The sequence below is a fragment of the Stegodyphus dumicola genome, chromosome 9 (assembly GCF_044657685.1).
Source record: "Stegodyphus dumicola isolate Sdum_Otavi_A_Nest chromosome 9, ASM4465768v1".
Taxonomy (NCBI): domain Eukaryota; kingdom Metazoa; phylum Arthropoda; class Arachnida; order Araneae; family Eresidae; genus Stegodyphus; species Stegodyphus dumicola.
Window position 1 is genome coordinate 170,640,489 of NC_140776.1, and position 20,002 is coordinate 170,660,490.

Here is a 20,002-nt window from a genome sequence, read left to right on the forward strand (position 1 = left end):
CGTAAATTTTTCCCCTGAGGCCTTTCTCTCTATTTGTAATTTTTGAATTTAAATATTACTTACTTAATTTATTTGGAAAACTCAAAGACCATGGAGCTTATGCAAGCGGTGAGTGTGAAGAAAGGAGGAGGACTCATTAAATTCGCGAGATGTCGTTTAGAAAATTCAATAGCTGCAGCATCCTTTAAAAGATTAAATCGATGACTAAATCGATCGCCGTGGTTTAATTAACCGGATTATTGATTTCAAACTCGTTACGAATTTTGATTTCTTTTTCATCGTTGTTTCCAAAACTGCCTTTAGAAATGTTTGGAGCAAAAGGAGACTTTGTTAATGTTTAGAAATAATGTAATGCTTTGAACTAGGAAATCAAGCAAATAGATTATAATTCGCTTAACATTCCCATATACATATTCCTCTCGCTAGAAATTTATGCTATTCAAATGTCAAACCGATATGTAAAGGGCAAATGATGTTAACATTAAGGCTTTTCCAGCGTAAGTAGCCCGTAATGTCATTTTCCCTACGGTTCCTATCTTTTCCCTACGTTTCCCTACGGTTCCTATCTTTACAAAGCAGTATATTTCCTACAGTGCTTTTCCATGTCACATTAGAGACTGGTTCGCCGGTTTCGAGAGTTGTTAAATGACATTGCAATCATTCTTTGGAAGTGACTAAAGTAGCTTTCTTATTTGAATGAACCGTTTCGCTCTCCTTTACTTAACGTCAACGTTTAGCTGTTGATGCTCGCAGTTTTAATCCTGTCCTAAGGGGGAAAATGCGCACAGTGGGTGAAACCGCACAAAGATCCTCAAGAGAGAAGTAATCATTTAATCATTTCTCTTTACTAGATTATTGCTAATTACTGTAGCAGTTTACCTGGCAGAGGGAATAAAATCCATTCTAGCAGAAATTCCTATACGCGAGCGTTTCAGATGTTTGAGAGAACATAAAATCTCTCAATAAACGAATTTGATATTTAAAGTTACGTACTTAACTGGTCATATGCCGCCTTAGAAAATCATATGAATAAGTAGTTTCAGTAGGTGAAACATGCTAATATAATCTCATATTAAATAAATATATTCTATCATTCACTAAAATTCACAGTTTTACTTTTAAGGTTTTCTAAAAACATGTTGCGAAAATGAAATTCAGGATTTAAAAATTTTTATTATGCACACATTATTCACTAATTTTAATTTCTGTCTTTTTAATAAATGTATGATAAAATGTAAGGATTATGTTAATTTTATTAACAGTTAAATTTTAAGTTCCTTTCCTGTCAAATTCTTAACTTCAACTTACTACTTCCGGCCAGAACGTAGCTTTCGAATTTGATGAATATTTAATGAGGAGGAGCGGTATTTAAACCACGAAGTTACTTACTGAGTTAGAGAGAATCAGAGTTTCTGATTTACGCGCGTCTGCCTTTTTGGCCACTCTCTCTCTCTCAAAGTTGTTATTACGCTCGGCCGTACTCAGGCCTGTGCTAAGCTTCGTAGTCAAATAAGTGAAGGGGCCAACTCGTTTTGAACCTTGATAGCTTCAGCTATACTTCTTTAGTTAATCTTAGTTTTAGTTTAATTCTTAGTCTTTTAAATTCAAGTTGAAGTGCGGGCTTTGCTTGTACACTCCCAGGCGGACTTTTGTTAAATCTTATTGGTATAATAAAGGGTTAGTTACACTTCTATCTTGTTGTTTCTTGTCACCGAACACAAGCGATTATTCGCTTATCAGTTCTTAGATTCTTCATTTCCAACATTAACTTATAATTACAAAGTGAGGAACACTACAAGATGTATTTTAAAAACAGTGCGTCTTTTAAACTGATATAAAATTCAAATTTTGCTCTAACTAGAAAGTTTTAATAGTAAGTAAAGTTTTTCTCCTACTTTATTCATTATCTTTATACAAGGCATTAAAGAGAAACTAAACCTTTTAATACTCACCTTCGAGTATGAGTACATTTTCTCAGCATTTAAAACAACAAAAATAAGAAAGTTAAAATTAAAAAAGCATTTATATTTTTAACATAATCGTCATTTAAAAGTAGACAGACTCACAGATCTATTTATGATAAATGTTCATGTTACAACATTAACTGAAATGCTCAGTGCAATTTGACCAAAAAGAAAAGAGTGTTTTTGCATGATATAAGACGCTTTTTCAAAGACTTTTGCCAGTTTTTTTCTACTCCGTCCCTTTTAAACTGACTTTGTTTATAGCTTTCTTTCAAATTAAACATAAAGTTCAATGATTTACATCGATTTCTTGATTTTTCAGCTGCTGTGTATAGCTGTGTCTTAACGGAGCTTCAAATCAACGGTTATATAATGAGATACGGAACTACAAAACTTACAAGTTTCAACTTAACAGTACTTTAATAGGAACAACACAGGAATGAAAAATGATATTAGACATTTTCCAGCAAGAGAATTCTAGTAACTTCGAACGGCTCTATTCTGGAAACATCAAAGAGATAGCCGGATGCGTTTTGCTTACAAATGCTATTTTGTGATCAGTTTTGGGTTCGCATAGACACAAAACTACCACCACCAGAGGTTTAGCTAGATACAAATTTCAGTTTCAAAAATCAGCATAAACTAAATATGCATAGTTACGATGAAACGTTTGAAGTTCTTCCATATAAAAGTGACTGCAAATTGCATATTCAAAAGACCTCCAATTATTCAGTTTAGTGTAGATAGTAAATTCGGATAAAATGAAAGCCACCTCAGGAAAACAAGACTATCTTCTTGTTGTACCATGGGATCAAATAATCAAATTATGCAAATATTAATAAGATTATACATAAAAGGAAAATGTAGCTTTGAGAAAAACGTATCACAAACGTAACTGTTGTTTCAGCTGCCTGGATAGCGGTACGTTTTACTTCCTTGCATGAAGTAAAAACGAAGTATTGTAATCCCGAAAGGTTTCAGGCAGCATATTTCAACGAAAATATCCATTTTGACCGCTACCGAATGCAATTTAACGATGTTTTTGCGTGATATCTGTACGTAAGGACAGAATAAAGACTCGATTCCTCTAAAAAAATTATAAAACTGCTTAAAAACTTGCTTTAAAATTAATTCTGAAGAGAATTTTTCGTGGCGTCTGTACGAACGTATGTACGTACGTGCGTACGTATCTCGCATAACTCAAAAACGAGTAGCCTCAGAATGTTAAAATTTTGTACATAGGACTGCTATAACATGTAGATGTGCACCTCATATTTTGGTTGCAATCGGCCGCACCAAACGTATATAAATATATTTATATATATATCCACTCTGTTACCCGGCTCAGTGATCTCAGTTTCTATACTCTTATATGTTTGTAAAGTGTAAATTTTTTGCTTTAAAAATGATTGAATTATGTTGTTGTTATCTTCCGGTTAAGATTCTTATGCCTTTAGTAAATCTGTCGGCAGTATTTTTAGAATTATCAACAATTTTAAAGTGGTTTAAGTACCGCTAAGCCTTTTTTTTATGGCGGCCCTTGATTGTTTACATTTGAAACAGCAGACTAGTGTATTTGTTGCCAATCTAGAGAAACTTAGCTTCGCAACAACAAAGATAACGCCTTCATTTATTATTGCCAATTAAATCATGCTTAATCCTTTCTGGAATTTTTTCGAGGAAATATGTTTAAGATTTACTTCGTAATTGTTAATACAGATATTTTGAGTTTTTATGTATTTTTGCCTTCTCGCGAAGTGAGAAGTGAATTAATTGTATGAGAAATACTCAATCGTCTGTGAAAAACTGTTTCATTTTTGTTTTGTTTGCTTAATTTCTTTTATACATCATTCAAGCTTTATTATGGTATTTGAATAGAATAAACGGCAACGATTAGATAATTCTATTCTTAAATGATATAAATTTTGTGCATTATGAGTTATAATATGAACGAAATATAATACTGTTATGTGAGTCTAGCGCCAGGGTGTCGCTATTATAAACAAATACTGGAGTGAATTTTAAAGGATGCATTTACTCTATTGTGGTTTATGCGCTGTCGGCGAAGTAGATTTAATTCAATCCAATAAGTTTAAATGAAATGCAAAAGAAAATGCGTATAATTTAATATTTCGTACAAGGAAGTCATGTGGTGTACATATCAGATTTTTTTAAGACTGGCGTTACAATTGCAATAAATCACAGAACATATTTGACTTTTGCTTATATATGATCATTAAAGTCAAATATTTCACAGGAACGAAATATTTTACTTTAATGATCAGAATAGGCAACATACTGTTAAATTCTGAGATATACATTGTCTGTTAAGTATGTGTGCCGTAGCGTAACGGGGGTTCATAGGAGGTAACGGTGGCCACCTAATAGGTGCCTCGACAATAAAATGACCACCACTTCTGGGCTTAGGAGTGGCCAATGCCGTTATAGGCAAGTGCCCGCCATCGATAACCAACTTTTAATAAATTGATGCTGTGGCTTGTTACAACGCGGACCACATTTAATGAAATAAACTGCTATATATACGGCTTCGGTTTTGCCATATTTGTGCTAAACATTAGTTTTACTTAAACCGAAAATGACAAATTTGCTTACTGGTACAGCCGAGAGGCTCGTCAGACCCGTCCTCGCAATTCTCGATGCCGTCACAGAACTTGTTGAGGCTGATGCATTTGCCACCCCCTTCTTCTCCTCCGCATCTCCATTCTCCTCCGCCGCAGGAGCCCCCAGGGGGTACCGCTACGGCCATCACAATCATCTGCGCCACGACTAGGACGACACTCGTGTTGGCGAGGTGTAACGGCGACGACCGACGTGTAGATGGCATCCATTCAATGGCGATCCTGATCGCTCTGACACCGGCGTCTGAAAAGAAAAAAAAACGAATATTGCAGTCTGATCTTTTGAATTGTAAAATACTCAACTGTGTAAAAAAAAATTCTGATCAGATTTTATGTTTGTTATGAGAAGTATTAACTCATGCATCGTGCAGATCAGATGAATGGAATTTCGAACACATTACGAAATTTTAAGAACAACTTAGGCTGCTTTACTACCTTTCCATTTTTTAAGGTATCTGCCTACGTTAAAAAAACGATTTCGGCGAAAAAAATTCGATTTTTTTTTAATTGCCCAGTTTGAAAGGTCAGCTTTGTAGGATTCCGAAAACCGTAAGTGTCATTTAAAAGGCTCAACTTAAAGGTAAACAATGTTGTTATCCGTGTTTTTTTTTACCTGTTTGTGTGTAAGTTGTGCTAAAAAATTTCATTTTAATTCTGGGTACTTTTTTTTTGTTTCTGGCAATAATTATTTGGCTTAATGTTTTGAACTGGGACTGGCAACATTGCGGTTTTTTGAACTGGGTCTGGCAACATTGCGATTAGGTATAAAGACTATGTTGCTGGGTGCATATATAGCAGTTTTAATTTTTAATTCAGGGTATCTTGGATTACTTCCTGTGTTTGAACATTTAGGCATATCAATTGGACAAGAAATGATTAAAAATTACTTTGGAATTGATAACGAAAGAATAAAGAACTCGAAACGTCATTCGTCGCTCATTTCGAAAATAGCCAGAAAAAAATTAAAATCAAATAGGAAATCAAAATTACTTAAGTATAAAGATATGGAGGGTTTGATGTACAAATGTGGAGAATTTTAGTGTGTAAATACAGCAGAACAGTTTTTCTGTTAATGTGAAATCTTTAAATGCGTTTTCTGGAAAACTAATTTTTCTAGTGTTTTTACATACAAGAAATGTAATTACTCAAAATGTTCTAAAGGCATCTCTATTAAATTTCACTATAGTGTTTTCTATATTATTTACTAGGTTTTAAGCTACGATCTAAGTTATATTTATTAATTTGATTGTTTTATAAGTATTTCTATATAAAACGATGAGAAATATTTTACAAAAAACTGTGTTTTTTCATGTAATTACACATATTTTAGTAAATTTTAGTAATATCATAAACATTTTAGTTCATAACACAGATGAGTGTTGTAGTATTATACAGTATAAATAAAATAGAAATATATGCTGTGGAAAAAAATATACGACATTTAACGCAGGTGTTAAATTCTCCTAAAAATAGGCATAAAATTTCATATATTTAAAAAATTTATAAAAATATTCCTAAAAGTTTACCTATTTTCATGATTTGATATCATATTTTGACTAAATAAATATATATTTCATCAGAATTCTATGTTTAAAAAAAAAGTGCTCCAAACGTGGGCTTAAGTTTCTTTGCAGTTGGCAAAAACCAGCTGTGGGGTATCATAAGGTCTCTGTTAATATGTATTATTCAAAATGGATTGATATTTTATCTATTTAATTCAGTCTCTCAAAATGATCAAGAGTAAAATTTGTAAATGTCATTATGGGAATCATTATCACAGTGCTCTCCGCTAGGGAAAAACTTCTTTCTTGGAGAGAATTTCATAGTTTCAGGGGGGTGACTGCGATCAGCCTTCTATTTAAATGTTAAGTGTTTAGTTCAAGTTTGTGAATATAAAAGAATAATTTTATTCATGTTTGTGTATTTATCTCCCTTTTCTATATTTTATCTTGTTTAGTTTATAAAAACATATGAAAAATAATCTAAATTAAATAAATGTATATATACTATTTCTAGTTTTGTAAAGGAGGAAAGGAGAATGATGGTCTAGCTAGGGTGAAAGGGATTTTTAGGACAAAACATGATTGAGGACACTGTGCTAACAGTATAACAGACGCATAACAGTATTAACTTTGAATTTATACCCTGACAAGATGCAACAATCATCAGATTATCTTCCCGTATTCTGGCAAGATTATCTCGTATAACGCTTGGAGTTGTTTGTATTATTGTTTTCACATGATCAAGATTTTCAATTCTTAAAGACTTAATCTCATTCAACAAAGCACAAGAAGTACATCAGAGTAAGAATAGGACTTCGTATAGGCTCTTGATGCCAAATTTTAATGCCTTTTTATTCCAGCCGAGTTATGACAGTATAGACTGAAACATTCATAAAATTTCGTTTAACGATATTAATGCCAGTCTAGTTTCTCTCATCATAAAGTAAACCCTTGCCAAACGCAAGTGTTACGTCATTATACATTGACGTGTTTAGAAGTTTCGCTAGTTTTTTAATGCCTTTCATGAAGGGCCTTCTTCTTTTTACATTTGGGTCAAAATCCACTGCAAAACCTGACAGTTTCAACGTTTGGTCAGTTAAACGCGCCTTATCTACTTCATTATCACAGCTTTCACTGTCTGCTTTCTTTTCTTTCGTTTGCAAAAACGGCGGGACAGAGCCGATCCATTGGAGCAGTTAGAATATCAGCCAGGCGCCCCCCCCCCTGACGGAACTAACTTTGTTTCAAAGTTCTTGGCTTATGTTTGGCGGAGGGACAAGTAAAATCTTGTGTTTCACTTCTTTCTAAAATCTACAAAACACTTAATCTTCCTTGCAAGGGAAGTGCTGAGAGGTGTAAAAAAGAGTGCTGGACGAATAAGTGGTCCTGGGCTGAAAGAAAGGAGCAACTATTTGCTGGTTATTAGATCACACAATTGTTCATTCGTCACTTCTCGATTAATTCTTGGACTTCTTCTTCTTCAACACTTACTAAAATCCACGAAACACTTAAGCTTTCTTGCAAGTGCTGAAAGGCGTAAAAAAGAGTGCTGGACGAATCAGTGGTCCTGGGCTGAAAAAAGGGGGCAACTATTTGCTTGTTATTAGATCATGCAATTGTTCATTCTTGATTTCTCGTTTATATATTGGACTTCTTATTCTTCAACATCTAATAATCCTTTATCGTCCATTGCTTTTGTCATTTGTGCAACTTCTTTCGTTTCATTTTCAGTCAACAGAAATCCATAAATTGTGATGATAATTTCTGCCTCGAACTGGTGCCAACAAGTAGTAAGTATGTAGAGACGTTAGGATTTTTTTTGGAAGCAGAGGAAATGAAAAACTAGCAACGCCTTCTCCGGGAGTCGAACCGCGGTTCTTTGGAATACGCGCCGCCCAGCATGTAGACCACCACATCAGGAAGGCATGCCAAGAAGGCAGGAGAAATACATTATGACTGTTGCTGAATCAATGTTGAATCAGGTATGAATGAAAATTCTAGAGTTTGACAAGTAATTGCGATAAAGAATATACGTGAAATCCCTTTCAGCAAATCCTCGCTCCGTACACATTTACTATATCTTAGTTTTTCTCAAGTTTCATTATTGATTTTATAATAGATAGCTTTAAGTTCGTTTCCAATTCATTTCGTCCATTTATTTCCCTTTGTTTCTACCACCTTTGCCATTTTTTCATCCTCCTAAAGAAACGAGACCACTATCTGGTCGTCTTCTAAATCAATAGACATTTATTCAGTATTTTTTACAAATTAAGTTTCATTTTTGCCTAATTATAAGTGTTTCTTTTCCAATAAAGGTTTTATTTACTAACTTTGAAAAACACCTTACATTTCAAATTAGCATCACCGAGTATTATTACACTAACTGTAACCTAAAATTGATAAAATGCTTCTTTCATTTTATACGCTTTACGAATATTTAATATCCAGATCTTTTCTAATATAATAAATTTCAGCTCTCGAAGCTTGATATCAGATAGTTGTTATATTAATATAGATTATGTTCAATTCAATTACTAACTGTCCAACATAATTTCAATATAGGAGAAGCGTAAACGAAGAGTGAAGCAAAACATGTTGTACTATGGGAATTAAATTCTTTTACTACTCTATTAAATGTGGCTAAGATTCATTAAGTGTAATGATGGATGCTTTGCCAACACAAATATTACATTAATGAATGTTTTGTATTGCAATTATTACGGACATGCAGTTAGTTGAAGCTGAAGCTTAACAAAGGCTCATTTCATGTAAATCTTACATCTTGCTGCAACTGCTAGTCTTCGATCTTTGGAACAAGTAATCTTGAGAAGCCTACCTTTGTGAATCGGATATTACCTCTACATTACCATGAAAATAGTTCAAGAGATAACTTCATGCATGAGGTTTTCGGAACAGCTGCTACTTTTCTGTAGGCTTCGATCGATAATCGAGGTAAGAAAAGGAAACTAAGATCACGATTTCTATAATCTTGATTCTAATACAGATGGGTTGTGGATATCCTAATTATACGTAACGGAATCTCCATAAACAATTGAAATGATAAACTGATCGAGAAAAAAATAGTCCAGATTTATCCGGACCTCTTCTTCAGCCTTCTAAATCAAGTAAAATTATGCTTTTTATTAAAGTATTTATTCAAATTTAGTTGCTTATTAGATTTAAAAGAGTAAGAGATATGTTTTTCTGTCAGCGTACTAGGACATTGTATATGTATTTTCAATCTGCTCGCAGCTTTTTGATTCTAATATTATAGGCTATGCGTTTATTATATGCATACTCTTCTGTTTAAGTAATCAAGAAAAATCTTGTTTTTCTTACACTAACTCAATTCGGCTGTTAGATGATGTATACAATACTGTATACTCAAGAAATATATGAAGGTAAAATATGCCGGACAGTATAGCTAGTTCCATGATTTTATCACAATTAAATACCTTAGGACTACTTGAAGGCATGTTATATATTGATGAAAAATGGCATTTGAAGAGTGAAACTTCCCTTTATTCCAAGTCAATAATATATAGCTCTCATGTCTCCACAACTTTATTTGCTATCTTTATGAGCGTTTAATCTTTGGAAAACTTAAGCCCTCGCTAACCAGTATTTTTAAAATACCGAAACGCCAGACCCCGTCCATTACCCAACCCGTCAGTTTTCTTTCCTCCTCGTCCATTAACGCACAAAGAGGTGTGAAGATTTCAAATGATATCCTTTCTACTTCCTAACAAAGAAGTTTCTATTAGCCTTTTAGGAAAAGCTGCCTGCAATAAACTGATACAATGCATTTGGGGGGAACTGCACCTGCTACTGCATATCTTAGGTGAAGGGAAGAAAACATCATTGCAATCTAGTCCGTTTCGGTCCATTGTGGTCGTCTGAATAAAAGGTTGTCTCGGGCGTTTTGCCCTTCAAAGGGCTAAACTCCCTACTATGTCTTATAAAGATAGTTTTACGGGTCACCATTTTCAAAGAATTCAAGGTATCCAAAATCACGCAGCGACCTATCTGTGAAAGATACCAAAACAAGCATTATGAAATTGCTTCCGGAGACGACAGGAATACTGGAGCAAACATGCTGCTGGAATTTAATTTTAAGGTGAATAAGTTATAATGGTTCTCATGTCAAGCAGAAATGTTTACAAACATTTCCAACAAACGTTTTATACGTAAGCGTAGACATAATATATAGTGCCTCAAAGAGACGGGAGATTTTTAAACGGAGACATAGACCCAAGATTAAATTTATGAAAAAGCTTTAATCATGTTACATAATAATACAGATTAAGTCATTACGCGAGAATATACTACAGAAGAGGTGTGTTAAGTTTATGCCTTGAGGCAGTCAGTAAATGCACACAATATATATAAATTTTTGCAAAAATATTTCTTTAATCCTCTAAGAACATACTACATAAATTAACATGTACTATATCCAAGAGGTCCACTATATTTCAACGCGAATCGATTGCTTCAGTTCTTTACAGCAGCTTAACTATTATAGCGGATCAACAACCTTTAGGGTGACCCTTCAAAAAAGTCAAAGACGGTTACATCATGAAATTTTGGAAGTTTTTACGTGTCATCGAGTCGATAAATTACTTAGCGTACAACTGTGTCGGAACTTCCATGTACTTCTGTAACAGTTTTGGGGTTTTACTATTAGTTCACTAACCAGCTATTTTAATTTTGGTATCTTTTTTGAATTCTATAATTCCTCTCGCATTTCCTCGTTAGAATGCAAATTAAGTAAATGGAAGAGAGGATTTAAACTGGTGAAACGAAAAGGTACAACAGAGCGTGACTTCGCTAGTGCATCGCACGTTTGCTATTTTGTTTTCCAACTGTTTATCTTAGTAGCGGATATGCATTCTGGCCCTTTAGCTAGTCTATCGCCGATCTAGGTTGCTGAGACAGCCTGTTAGTTTAAATTAAATTGTAAAGTTTAGCACTACGTCTTAACTTTCGACTTTATTATTAAATTTATCTTAAATTCTCACTGTACGTAGTCCGCGATTTTGTGAGCACGAAGTCCGTGTCATTCTGTTAAAGAGTTGTGATAAATAAAAAGGCAGTACTTTGTTCACAATAGAACACAATTATTTCCATGTGAATATCTCGTGTTTGTTGAAGTTATGATGCTATTGGTCTTGAAATCGTTCCAGAAATATCATTTTTGTCCTTTAAAAAATATTGAGACCATTTTGCTTATTCTGGATTACACGTAATTTCTTTCCTCTTTTCGTTATCTAAATTTGGCCCCCAATCATACATCATTTAGCGGTACAAATACTAACACATGTGAACACAAAGCTTATAAAATTTATTTAGCAGATACGTCTGATACTTTTAACTGTAATTTTGACACAATAAACCAGCCTGTTATGTGTAATAATATACCCTCCGTTAGTCAAGGAATATGGCTTAAAAACTTCGTAACTGTAAAATTGATTTAAAAAACAATTTAGAGGATCTATAGAAACTCTTACAGAAGTCGATGCGAAATTATTAACTGGTAGCAGCAAAGAAATTTCAAACGATCTGGTAGCTGCTGAAACCAATTATAGTAGACCGTTATCCGGAAAACAGGGCAATTGAATATCGAAGGTTCATCAGTTTTAGGGCATACAATGCTAAACGCATGTCTGATTTATAGACTCTCGACTCGTTTATTATTACGGATCTACCTAAATAAAAATGTAAAGGTGGATGACGCTAATAAGGAACTTGATTTAGTACTGTGAGAATAAAAGATAACTGTTTTGACGTGTCTTTAACTCGGATAGAAAGACATCCTTCCTTTCTAGATAATTTTCAGCTGTCGCTTAACATTTGCACAATACAACTAGGAAATCTGAATAGGAGAACCTTCACCAAGGGTATCAAACCTGTTTCAAGGATGGCTCGAAGAAGGCATAATAGAGGAGGGAGCTATTAATGAAATAGATTAGCTCTAATATTATTTACCCCATAGACATATTGTGAAGAAATATAGTACTGTGTGTAACGCTTTGTACAACACTGTGTTTGGGAAGACTAGTGTTTTACACTTTTGCTAAAGCAAAGGTTATCCGATTTGTACTAATTGTCTTGGAAATCGATTCATCATCACTGAGTTTATTCTTCCGATTTTAAAAAGATTCTATACAACGAAAATAAAGGTGATTTCTGATATTTGTAAGGATTTTCTGCAGATTAGTTTATTTCCGACTGATACAAACTTCCTCTGATTTCTTTGGATTAATAGTGAAAGTATCTTGAAGCGTTATCGACATTGCCAAATTGTATTTGCTGTAGCAAGTTGTCCATTTTTGCTTGGAACTGCAATTCAGCAGAATAAATTACAATCAATTTTAGAGAAAAGTGGGGAAGATGTAAAACATCCTTCTAATATAACTGTTAAATTAAGGAGGAGCTTCTATTTTGATAAATGTGTAACGAGTGTTAGAAGTGAAGATGAGTTACAGCGCTTCATAAGAATGTCTACGATGCTCCGATCTTGTACCTCTCACACCAATTTTTCACGACGTTTCGGGACATGGTCGCTATGCAATTCTCAATCTTTTTGACATAACCTACCTACCTTTAACGTTTATACTAATATTTATGGGACATCCTTTATACTAAATACCGTACGAAAACGTCTTCCTACTAAGCGACCGAAGAGCTGTTAGTTCTGTTTTGCGAAGATGTGTTATTTGAAAAGCGACATCCTTTACACGTGTTGGGCATATAGCAACATTGCCGCCAAAAGAGCTCATTTACAATGTAGCAATATTTCAAGTTCAGCAGCGAGGTAGCAGTACTGGATATTTTCTTAACGTTTTAATGCTAAGCAATAAATTAAAGACATGATTTGTCTCTTCACGTGTAACGCTTATTGAGCAGTTCACCTAGACTTAGTTGCATCACGGTCTACAAGCTTTTCATCGGTTCGTATCTGGAAGAATTAAACCCATTATTGTGTATTGTGATCATGAAAGAAATTTCTTGGGAGTTTTTAATGTGTTTTAATGAAAGGATTTTGAAGATCTTAACGGACGAGTAATCGATGAGCTTGTAACATGAACGTTAATCCAACTGTGTTATATGGTAGCGTTGTTGGTGGGAACGTCTTATCAGAATGAGGAAGCAAGTCCTGAAACAGGTTATTAAGCAAGCTTGTTTAAGGGGGCTCATACAATTTAAACCTCTTAACACCCTTCGAATATGTGACTATTGTAAGAATTGAGATATTTTATTTATTTTAAAATTAATTACTTCCAACATTTTACAGCTGACTACATAATATAGCTGCTTTGGAAACTAGTAACCAGAAAATTTCTGTTGCCATAAATATTTTTGTAATTTAATCCGCTTTGTGACAACATTTTTCGTCACGTTTCCACCTTGCGCGCACGATATTTTAAAAACGGCTAATGGCACATATTTAAATTTAATGGAATTCTTTATATGAGCCCTAATTTTTGACTGAACCAAAAATCTGATGAATTTTTTAATATTAAAAAATTCTATGGACGAAAACATTACAGATTTTTTTAATAAAATACATTTTATAAACTGGACTCCAAATAAAATAAAAATTCAACGTGAAATTCTTAGAATTTTTGGTTCACAGTAGTTTCGAAATGTTATAAAAGCTATATATTAAATATGGAAATAAATTATGCAACATAATGTTTTAAACTGTGCGCGCAAGGTGGAAACACGACGAAAGATTTTGTCACAAAGCGGATTAAATTATAAAAATATTTGTGGCAACACAAACTTTCTTATCACTATTTCAGAAAACAGCTATACTATGTAGTCAGCTGTGAAAAGTTGGAAGTAATTGCTTTTAAAATAAATACGTTATCCCAATTCTTGCAACAGTCACATATTCGAAGATCTTATGGGTTTGAAGGTGTACGAGTCCCCTTAAATAACCAGGAAATGTACACAATATTACGAAGCTATCGTGAATTGCATGCTGATTACAATAATTCCGTCTGACTCTGAATTTAAGCTTATGCTGATTTTCTGAAAGGAATTAAATGTCAGAATGTACCAAATATAAAGCATAACATTAAACCAATTCATTTACAGTGGGGGCTTCTGAATATTCAGTGAAAGGAGGATTTTCAAAAAGAAATTTCGTCGGGAATGTTCAGGAACTCTTAAGTTTTTCGCACGTAACAGCTAAGAGAAAAGCTATTCTTAAATTGATTGACACCATTTCGATCAATAACAACAACAAAACGTTTTAGCCTCTTCGTCTGGAAACAGAATTACATTCAGGAACTGATGGGAAAATTTGTCTTGAAAGGGTGCAGACTGAGAATGCTATGTTGCTTAGAGCAATTAAAACCTATATCAGGGGTTCTTAACCTACCGCCAGCGAGGCTATTTTTGTGCGCCCACGACTGTATACGATATATACTATATGCAATGTCAAACTTCGCATTAAATGCAACAATTTCGAACTTTTTGTTACCTTTTTAATGTAGGGTATTGTTTATGATGCTTGTGATTGCAATAAAATAAAGAAATATTAAGGAATCGTTACACTTTTTGTTTGTTGTTTTCTGTACCCGCCAGCCTTTCCTGTTTGTCAGATGTGCCGAGACGGGGAAATAATGTTAAGAACCCCTGACCTATATCGTTTGGAACTTATGGAATGTATTTACAATTAAGATTAGTTACATTGTACAAGAGGAACTTTTTCCAAATTTTAAAATAACTGATGATAATGTGAAGCACTTGAGACATGAGACACTATCAGGTAAGACTGTAACACCAGCATAGAGACTGGCTATCAGAGACAGTTATAATGCTTTGTCTTTATATTACACTCATGTCCATAAATTAAGGATAATGCAAAATCAGGCAAAGGGACAGTTAGAAGCAAACCAATTTTGACTTATTTGTAAAGCTTATTCATTAAATAAATAGTAAAGAGCAAAAAAAGATGCTATATGTTTGATATTATTAAAAAAATAGCGATTTTTTCTCCCTGGAGCAAATTACAAAAAACCAATATTACATAGTTGGTATAATTGTTAATACATTATATGTCTCCCAGACGATGCAATACAGTCCGTGTAACTCCTAGGCATGCTGAGTATCAAATTATCGATCGGATCTTGGGGGATATTAGATAACTCAAAAATCAATGCTCTCCGAAGTTCTGGTAGACATGTAGGAGGACCTAGACAGGCTGCAAATCGTCGGCCAAGAATGTCCCACACGTGCTCTACTGGATTCAAGTCCGGTGAGAATGCTGGCCAGTACATACGGGTGATATCCTCCGATTGAAGGCATTCGCTTACGATGTTTGAACGGTGAGGACGGGCGTTGTCATCTATAAACACAAATTGTGCACCCATGGCGCCCCGAAACAAACGTACATGTTGTTCCCGTATGACCTTTCCGATAGATTTGGCTTGTCATGGTTCCAATTTGAACATGCAGGTCAGTTCTGGAACCCAGAATACCACCCCAAACGAGCACTCCTGCACCACCGTAACGGTGTCATTCAATGATGTTTTCTTGGTGATAACGGGTACCTGAAGCTCTCCATATGAAAGTCCGGCTAGAATCAGACTGCAAGTTAAACCTGGACTCGTCGGAAAGCATCAAACAAGCCCACTGTTGCGGTTTCCACAATGCATGCTCTCTACTCCAGGCTAACCGCAGGCGACAGTGAGTTGCAGTAAGTGGAACGCATCTGACAGGTCTACGAGCATATAGACCAATCTACCCTAAGCGTCTGTACACGGTCTGCCTTGAAATTGTCGTACCAGTGGCTGACGAGACAGGTCTGAGGCTGTGCTCCGCCTGTTTCTTTTGGCAGTAACTGCCAAATACCGGTCCTCATTCGGCGTTGTAACTCTGGGGCGACCTGTGATGTTACGTCTACTCACATTACCATCATCTTGGAATCGTTGCCAAAGCCTGGAAATGAGCTCTGGGCAATTCCAAGTTCGTCTGATACTTCCAGTTGGGTACGCCCACATTCCAGACGGCGGATAATTCTTCCACGTAAAAAAATCATCCAAATGCGTCCTTTGTGTCATAACTATTCGGTTATTGCACTGAAATGCTTATAAAGCGCCTGCGAACAATTTTACTTCTTTGCCTGTATTCCTTATATATCACTCTCTTACACTCTCATCATTGTGATGTACCATCGGTGTCATCTGGTTACTTCCTGAAATTCGCATATGGTTCTTGAAGATAAGTGTAGAGATTTTACAGGTGATATATTTAGTTTAGAGTTCGATTTCCGCGTGACTCCGAATTATCCTTAATTTATGGACATGAGTGTATTTTTGAAACTGTATTTATTTGTTTTGCTAATAGCGTTTTATTAAATTAATAGGAAGGATGTCAAATACTGGCCAGAAAATATCCTATTTCGCATAATTAATGGTAGCTGACGCCATTATGAGCTTGAGATTGCAGCTGTAACAGCGCAGTATAAATTCGAGCAGAGCCTAGCCATGTAGATTATATATACCACTAGTGCCGCCACAGAGGCTATTTCCTTCTTTAGAAGCCGGATGCCAGTGCCGTTACGCTCCAGTTTCCGAACGGAATATATCCAAGGAAAGCCCAATATTGCAAGTCTAAGGTAGTGAGGAATTGTATCAATGAGATTTAATTTAATGAGCCATTCGCGATGTCCAACTCCACCTAAGATGTTGTTTTTGTCAACCTTCCTGTGTTTTCTTCAATTAAATTTATTTTCAATAGTAAAGCAACAATTACAGAAGGTGTACCGTGAGTATCGCCAGACAGACTGTGTTTTTCCTAGAAACCGGGTCCGGTCTTGTCCAGCAGCCCCATGAATTCTACCGAAAAGGAGAGGTCAAGTCTAGCAGACGAATGCATCCTACAAAGGGTCCGGCCTTGTCCCAGAAAGACCGAGCAGACCCTACGATGATTCTACATGTCAGTGGCCTTATTCCTCAGATGCCGAGGGAAGTCCAAATGAAGCCATGTTGCATCACTCCGAGACTGAGAAAGTGAGGGTTTATACCAAAGATATGTCCATTTCCATCTAAAGGTATTGTTCTTTGTAAGCTTACAGTATTGTGTTAAGTTTTTTTCGGTTTGTTTCATTAATAAAACGATATATCGATTAAAAATTTTGTGTTTCCCATAAAATTACATATCGAAGTTAGATTAACGTAAGTTTCCAAAGAATTACAATTAGAACCAGTTCCCAAAAGTAAACAACATAATATGCAGAATTTACTATATTTGTTTACTTAATTTTAATGTTGCATGATCATAAGTATATTTTCATAATCTTGCATTATAAAGCATTTTATGGCTCCTTTCTGTATGCCTTCGTGGTGTAACGGTAGCATCATAGGCCCGTATTCCAGAGGTCCATGGTTTCGATTCCAGGTGAGGGCATTGCTTATTTTTCGTGTTTCCTACATTAAAAACCTTAATGAATCTACAGTGGTACACGAACTTAAAGGTGGTGGATAATAATTCTTAACCACGAGGATTTAGCGATTGTGTCTCCTAATCCGCAATCGCCCTTTAAAAGGGAAAGTATTTTCTCCCTCCTTCCGGTATGCCTTCGTGGTATAAGGGTTAGCATACTCGGCGCGTATTCGAGAGGTCCAGGTTCAAGTCCATATTTCATGTGGAAATAACCTAATGACTCTACTATGTGCTTACTTTTCTTCATGAAAGAGACGCATAAAGATAATATTATTAATTGATTTCTCCTGGAACAGAACTAGCATTTGTGCTTTTACAGTAAGGTAATTTTATTGCTTAATAAAAATGTTTATATCTTGCTTTATAGAAATAAAAATGCCTTACGTTGCCTTACATAATTGTTTTTGGAATAAAATATTATAAACAAAATGATAGTTTTTTTAGATTTAATTCCAGGAGATAAATATGTCACCTGTTTAGAATTTAAATATTTCTGTGATTTAGATAATATAGTATCTCACAAAAGTGATGGGACACTTGTGCTCTACAAAAGGAAACTGTAATAAAATAAATTTAAAAAAAACATGTAAACATTTTTTGTGGGTGTGTTTCATACTTAAATTTAGTAACAATTATTACATAACATACATTTTCTTCAAAATATTAAAATATTAATTTAATAAAAATACAATTGTTTAGAACGGAGCAAAAAATGGCTCACATAAGTGATGGGACACCATTAGCTATTACTACGTACTACAATAAAAATATTTTTGCGTTTTTTTATTTTTACTCAAAAGCAATTGGCAGTAATTTATAAAATCGTCTGGAGTATTTCTCTCCATTTTGTTTTGGAATTTTTGTGTTTTTTAGCTCTGTGCAGCCATGAATGCTAAACGAAAAGAAACTTTGCCTGAAGTTCGAAAATTAGTTATTAATTTGCATATTGAACGTGGAAAATGTATAAGAAAAACTGCTGAAACAGTTAACTTGAGTCATTCAACAGTTTTCAAGATCATTAAACGATATAAAAAGAATCATATGATTCAGGATAAAAGAAGACCTGGCTGACTATCAAAGCTATCCAATGGAATAAAGCGAATTATCGTTCGAAATATTAAACAAAAACCCAAGAATGAGTGCTCCTAAAGTTACTGCTGATTTACAAGCATTATATGGAGTAATTGTTAATCCTGAGACTATTGGAAGAGTAATTCGATTTGCTGGATATCACGGTAGAGCAGCCGGGAAAAAATTCTTCGTAAGTGAAAAGAATAGAAACCTCAGACTGGCTTTCTCAAAATCCAACATAAATAAGAATTCTGATTACTGAAATGAAGTTATATTTGCTGATAAGAGTAAATTTAATATATTTGGTTCTGACGGTAGAATCTTGGCGTGGAGAAAACCCAGGGAAGAATTTCGCAAACAGAACTTGGTGCCAACAGTAAAACATGGTGGAGGAGGAGTTATGGTATAGGGGTGTATGTCGTCCGCTGGAGTTGGTAATCATGTTTTCATTGACAGTATAATGGATCAGTACAAGTATATTGACATTTTAAATCAAAATTTGAAATCTTCAGCACGAAACTTCATAACGATTTTAAATTCTACCAGAACAATGACCCCAAGCACAGTGCTTTGAACGTTAGACTCTGGCTGCCGTATAACTGTCCTGAAATAATAAAAACACCCCCACAATCTCCACAATTAAATCCCATAGAGAATATTTGGCAAGAATTGGAATCAAGAATTCGCAAACACACCATTTCTTCAAAGCAACAATTAAAATCGGTGCTTCAAGAAGAATGGGGTAAAATCACTCCAGAAATCACGAAACAAATTAGTCGAATCCATGCCAAGAAGTTTAAATCATGTTTTAAAAGTGAAAGGAAATCCAACAAAATATTAAAACCTTTTAAAAAGTAAAATTTTTGGATAAATATTTGATGGAAAAGTAAGTGTCCCATCACTTATGTGAGCCATTTTTTGCTCCGTTCTAAACAGTTATATTTTTATTAAATTAATATTTTAATATTTTAAGAAAATTGTATGTTATGTAATAATTGTTACTAAATTTAAGTAATGAAACACACCCACAAAAAAGTTTTACATGTTTTCTTAATTTATTTTACTACAGTTTCCTTTTGTAAAACACAAGTGTCCCATCACTTTTGTGAGACACTGTATAAAAAATTATATAGTCAGAATTTTCCTATTATCAAATAGTATAAATAAAAACCTACATATTTTTGAAGAAGTTATCAAATAAATTTAGATTATTGTTCCTGACGTCCATATTAGAAAGTAATGTTGGACAAACGCCCTACATAGCATCTGAATGGTCACAACGTGATCATATTTAATTAGTCAAATTTTAGGAAAAGTGCCTTTGCTAGATCTGAGTAATGATTCAAAAAGTATTGAAAGAACAACCACA

At 34.5% G+C, this 20,002-nt stretch overlaps 1 protein-coding gene across 1 annotated transcript in view; it reads right to left on the minus strand.

The window, feature by feature from the left end:
* The window catches only part of LOC118204259 (uncharacterized), a 428,384-nt gene that overhangs the window by 162,198 nt on the left and 246,184 nt on the right, over positions 1-20,002 (minus strand). The window contains exon 4 of the mRNA XM_085824339.1: positions 4,578-4,847. Coding sequence (XP_085680465.1) covers positions 4,578-4,809 — 232 coding nt within the window. The 5' untranslated portion in view covers positions 4,810-4,847. The remainder of the gene's footprint in view (positions 1-4,577; positions 4,848-20,002) is intronic.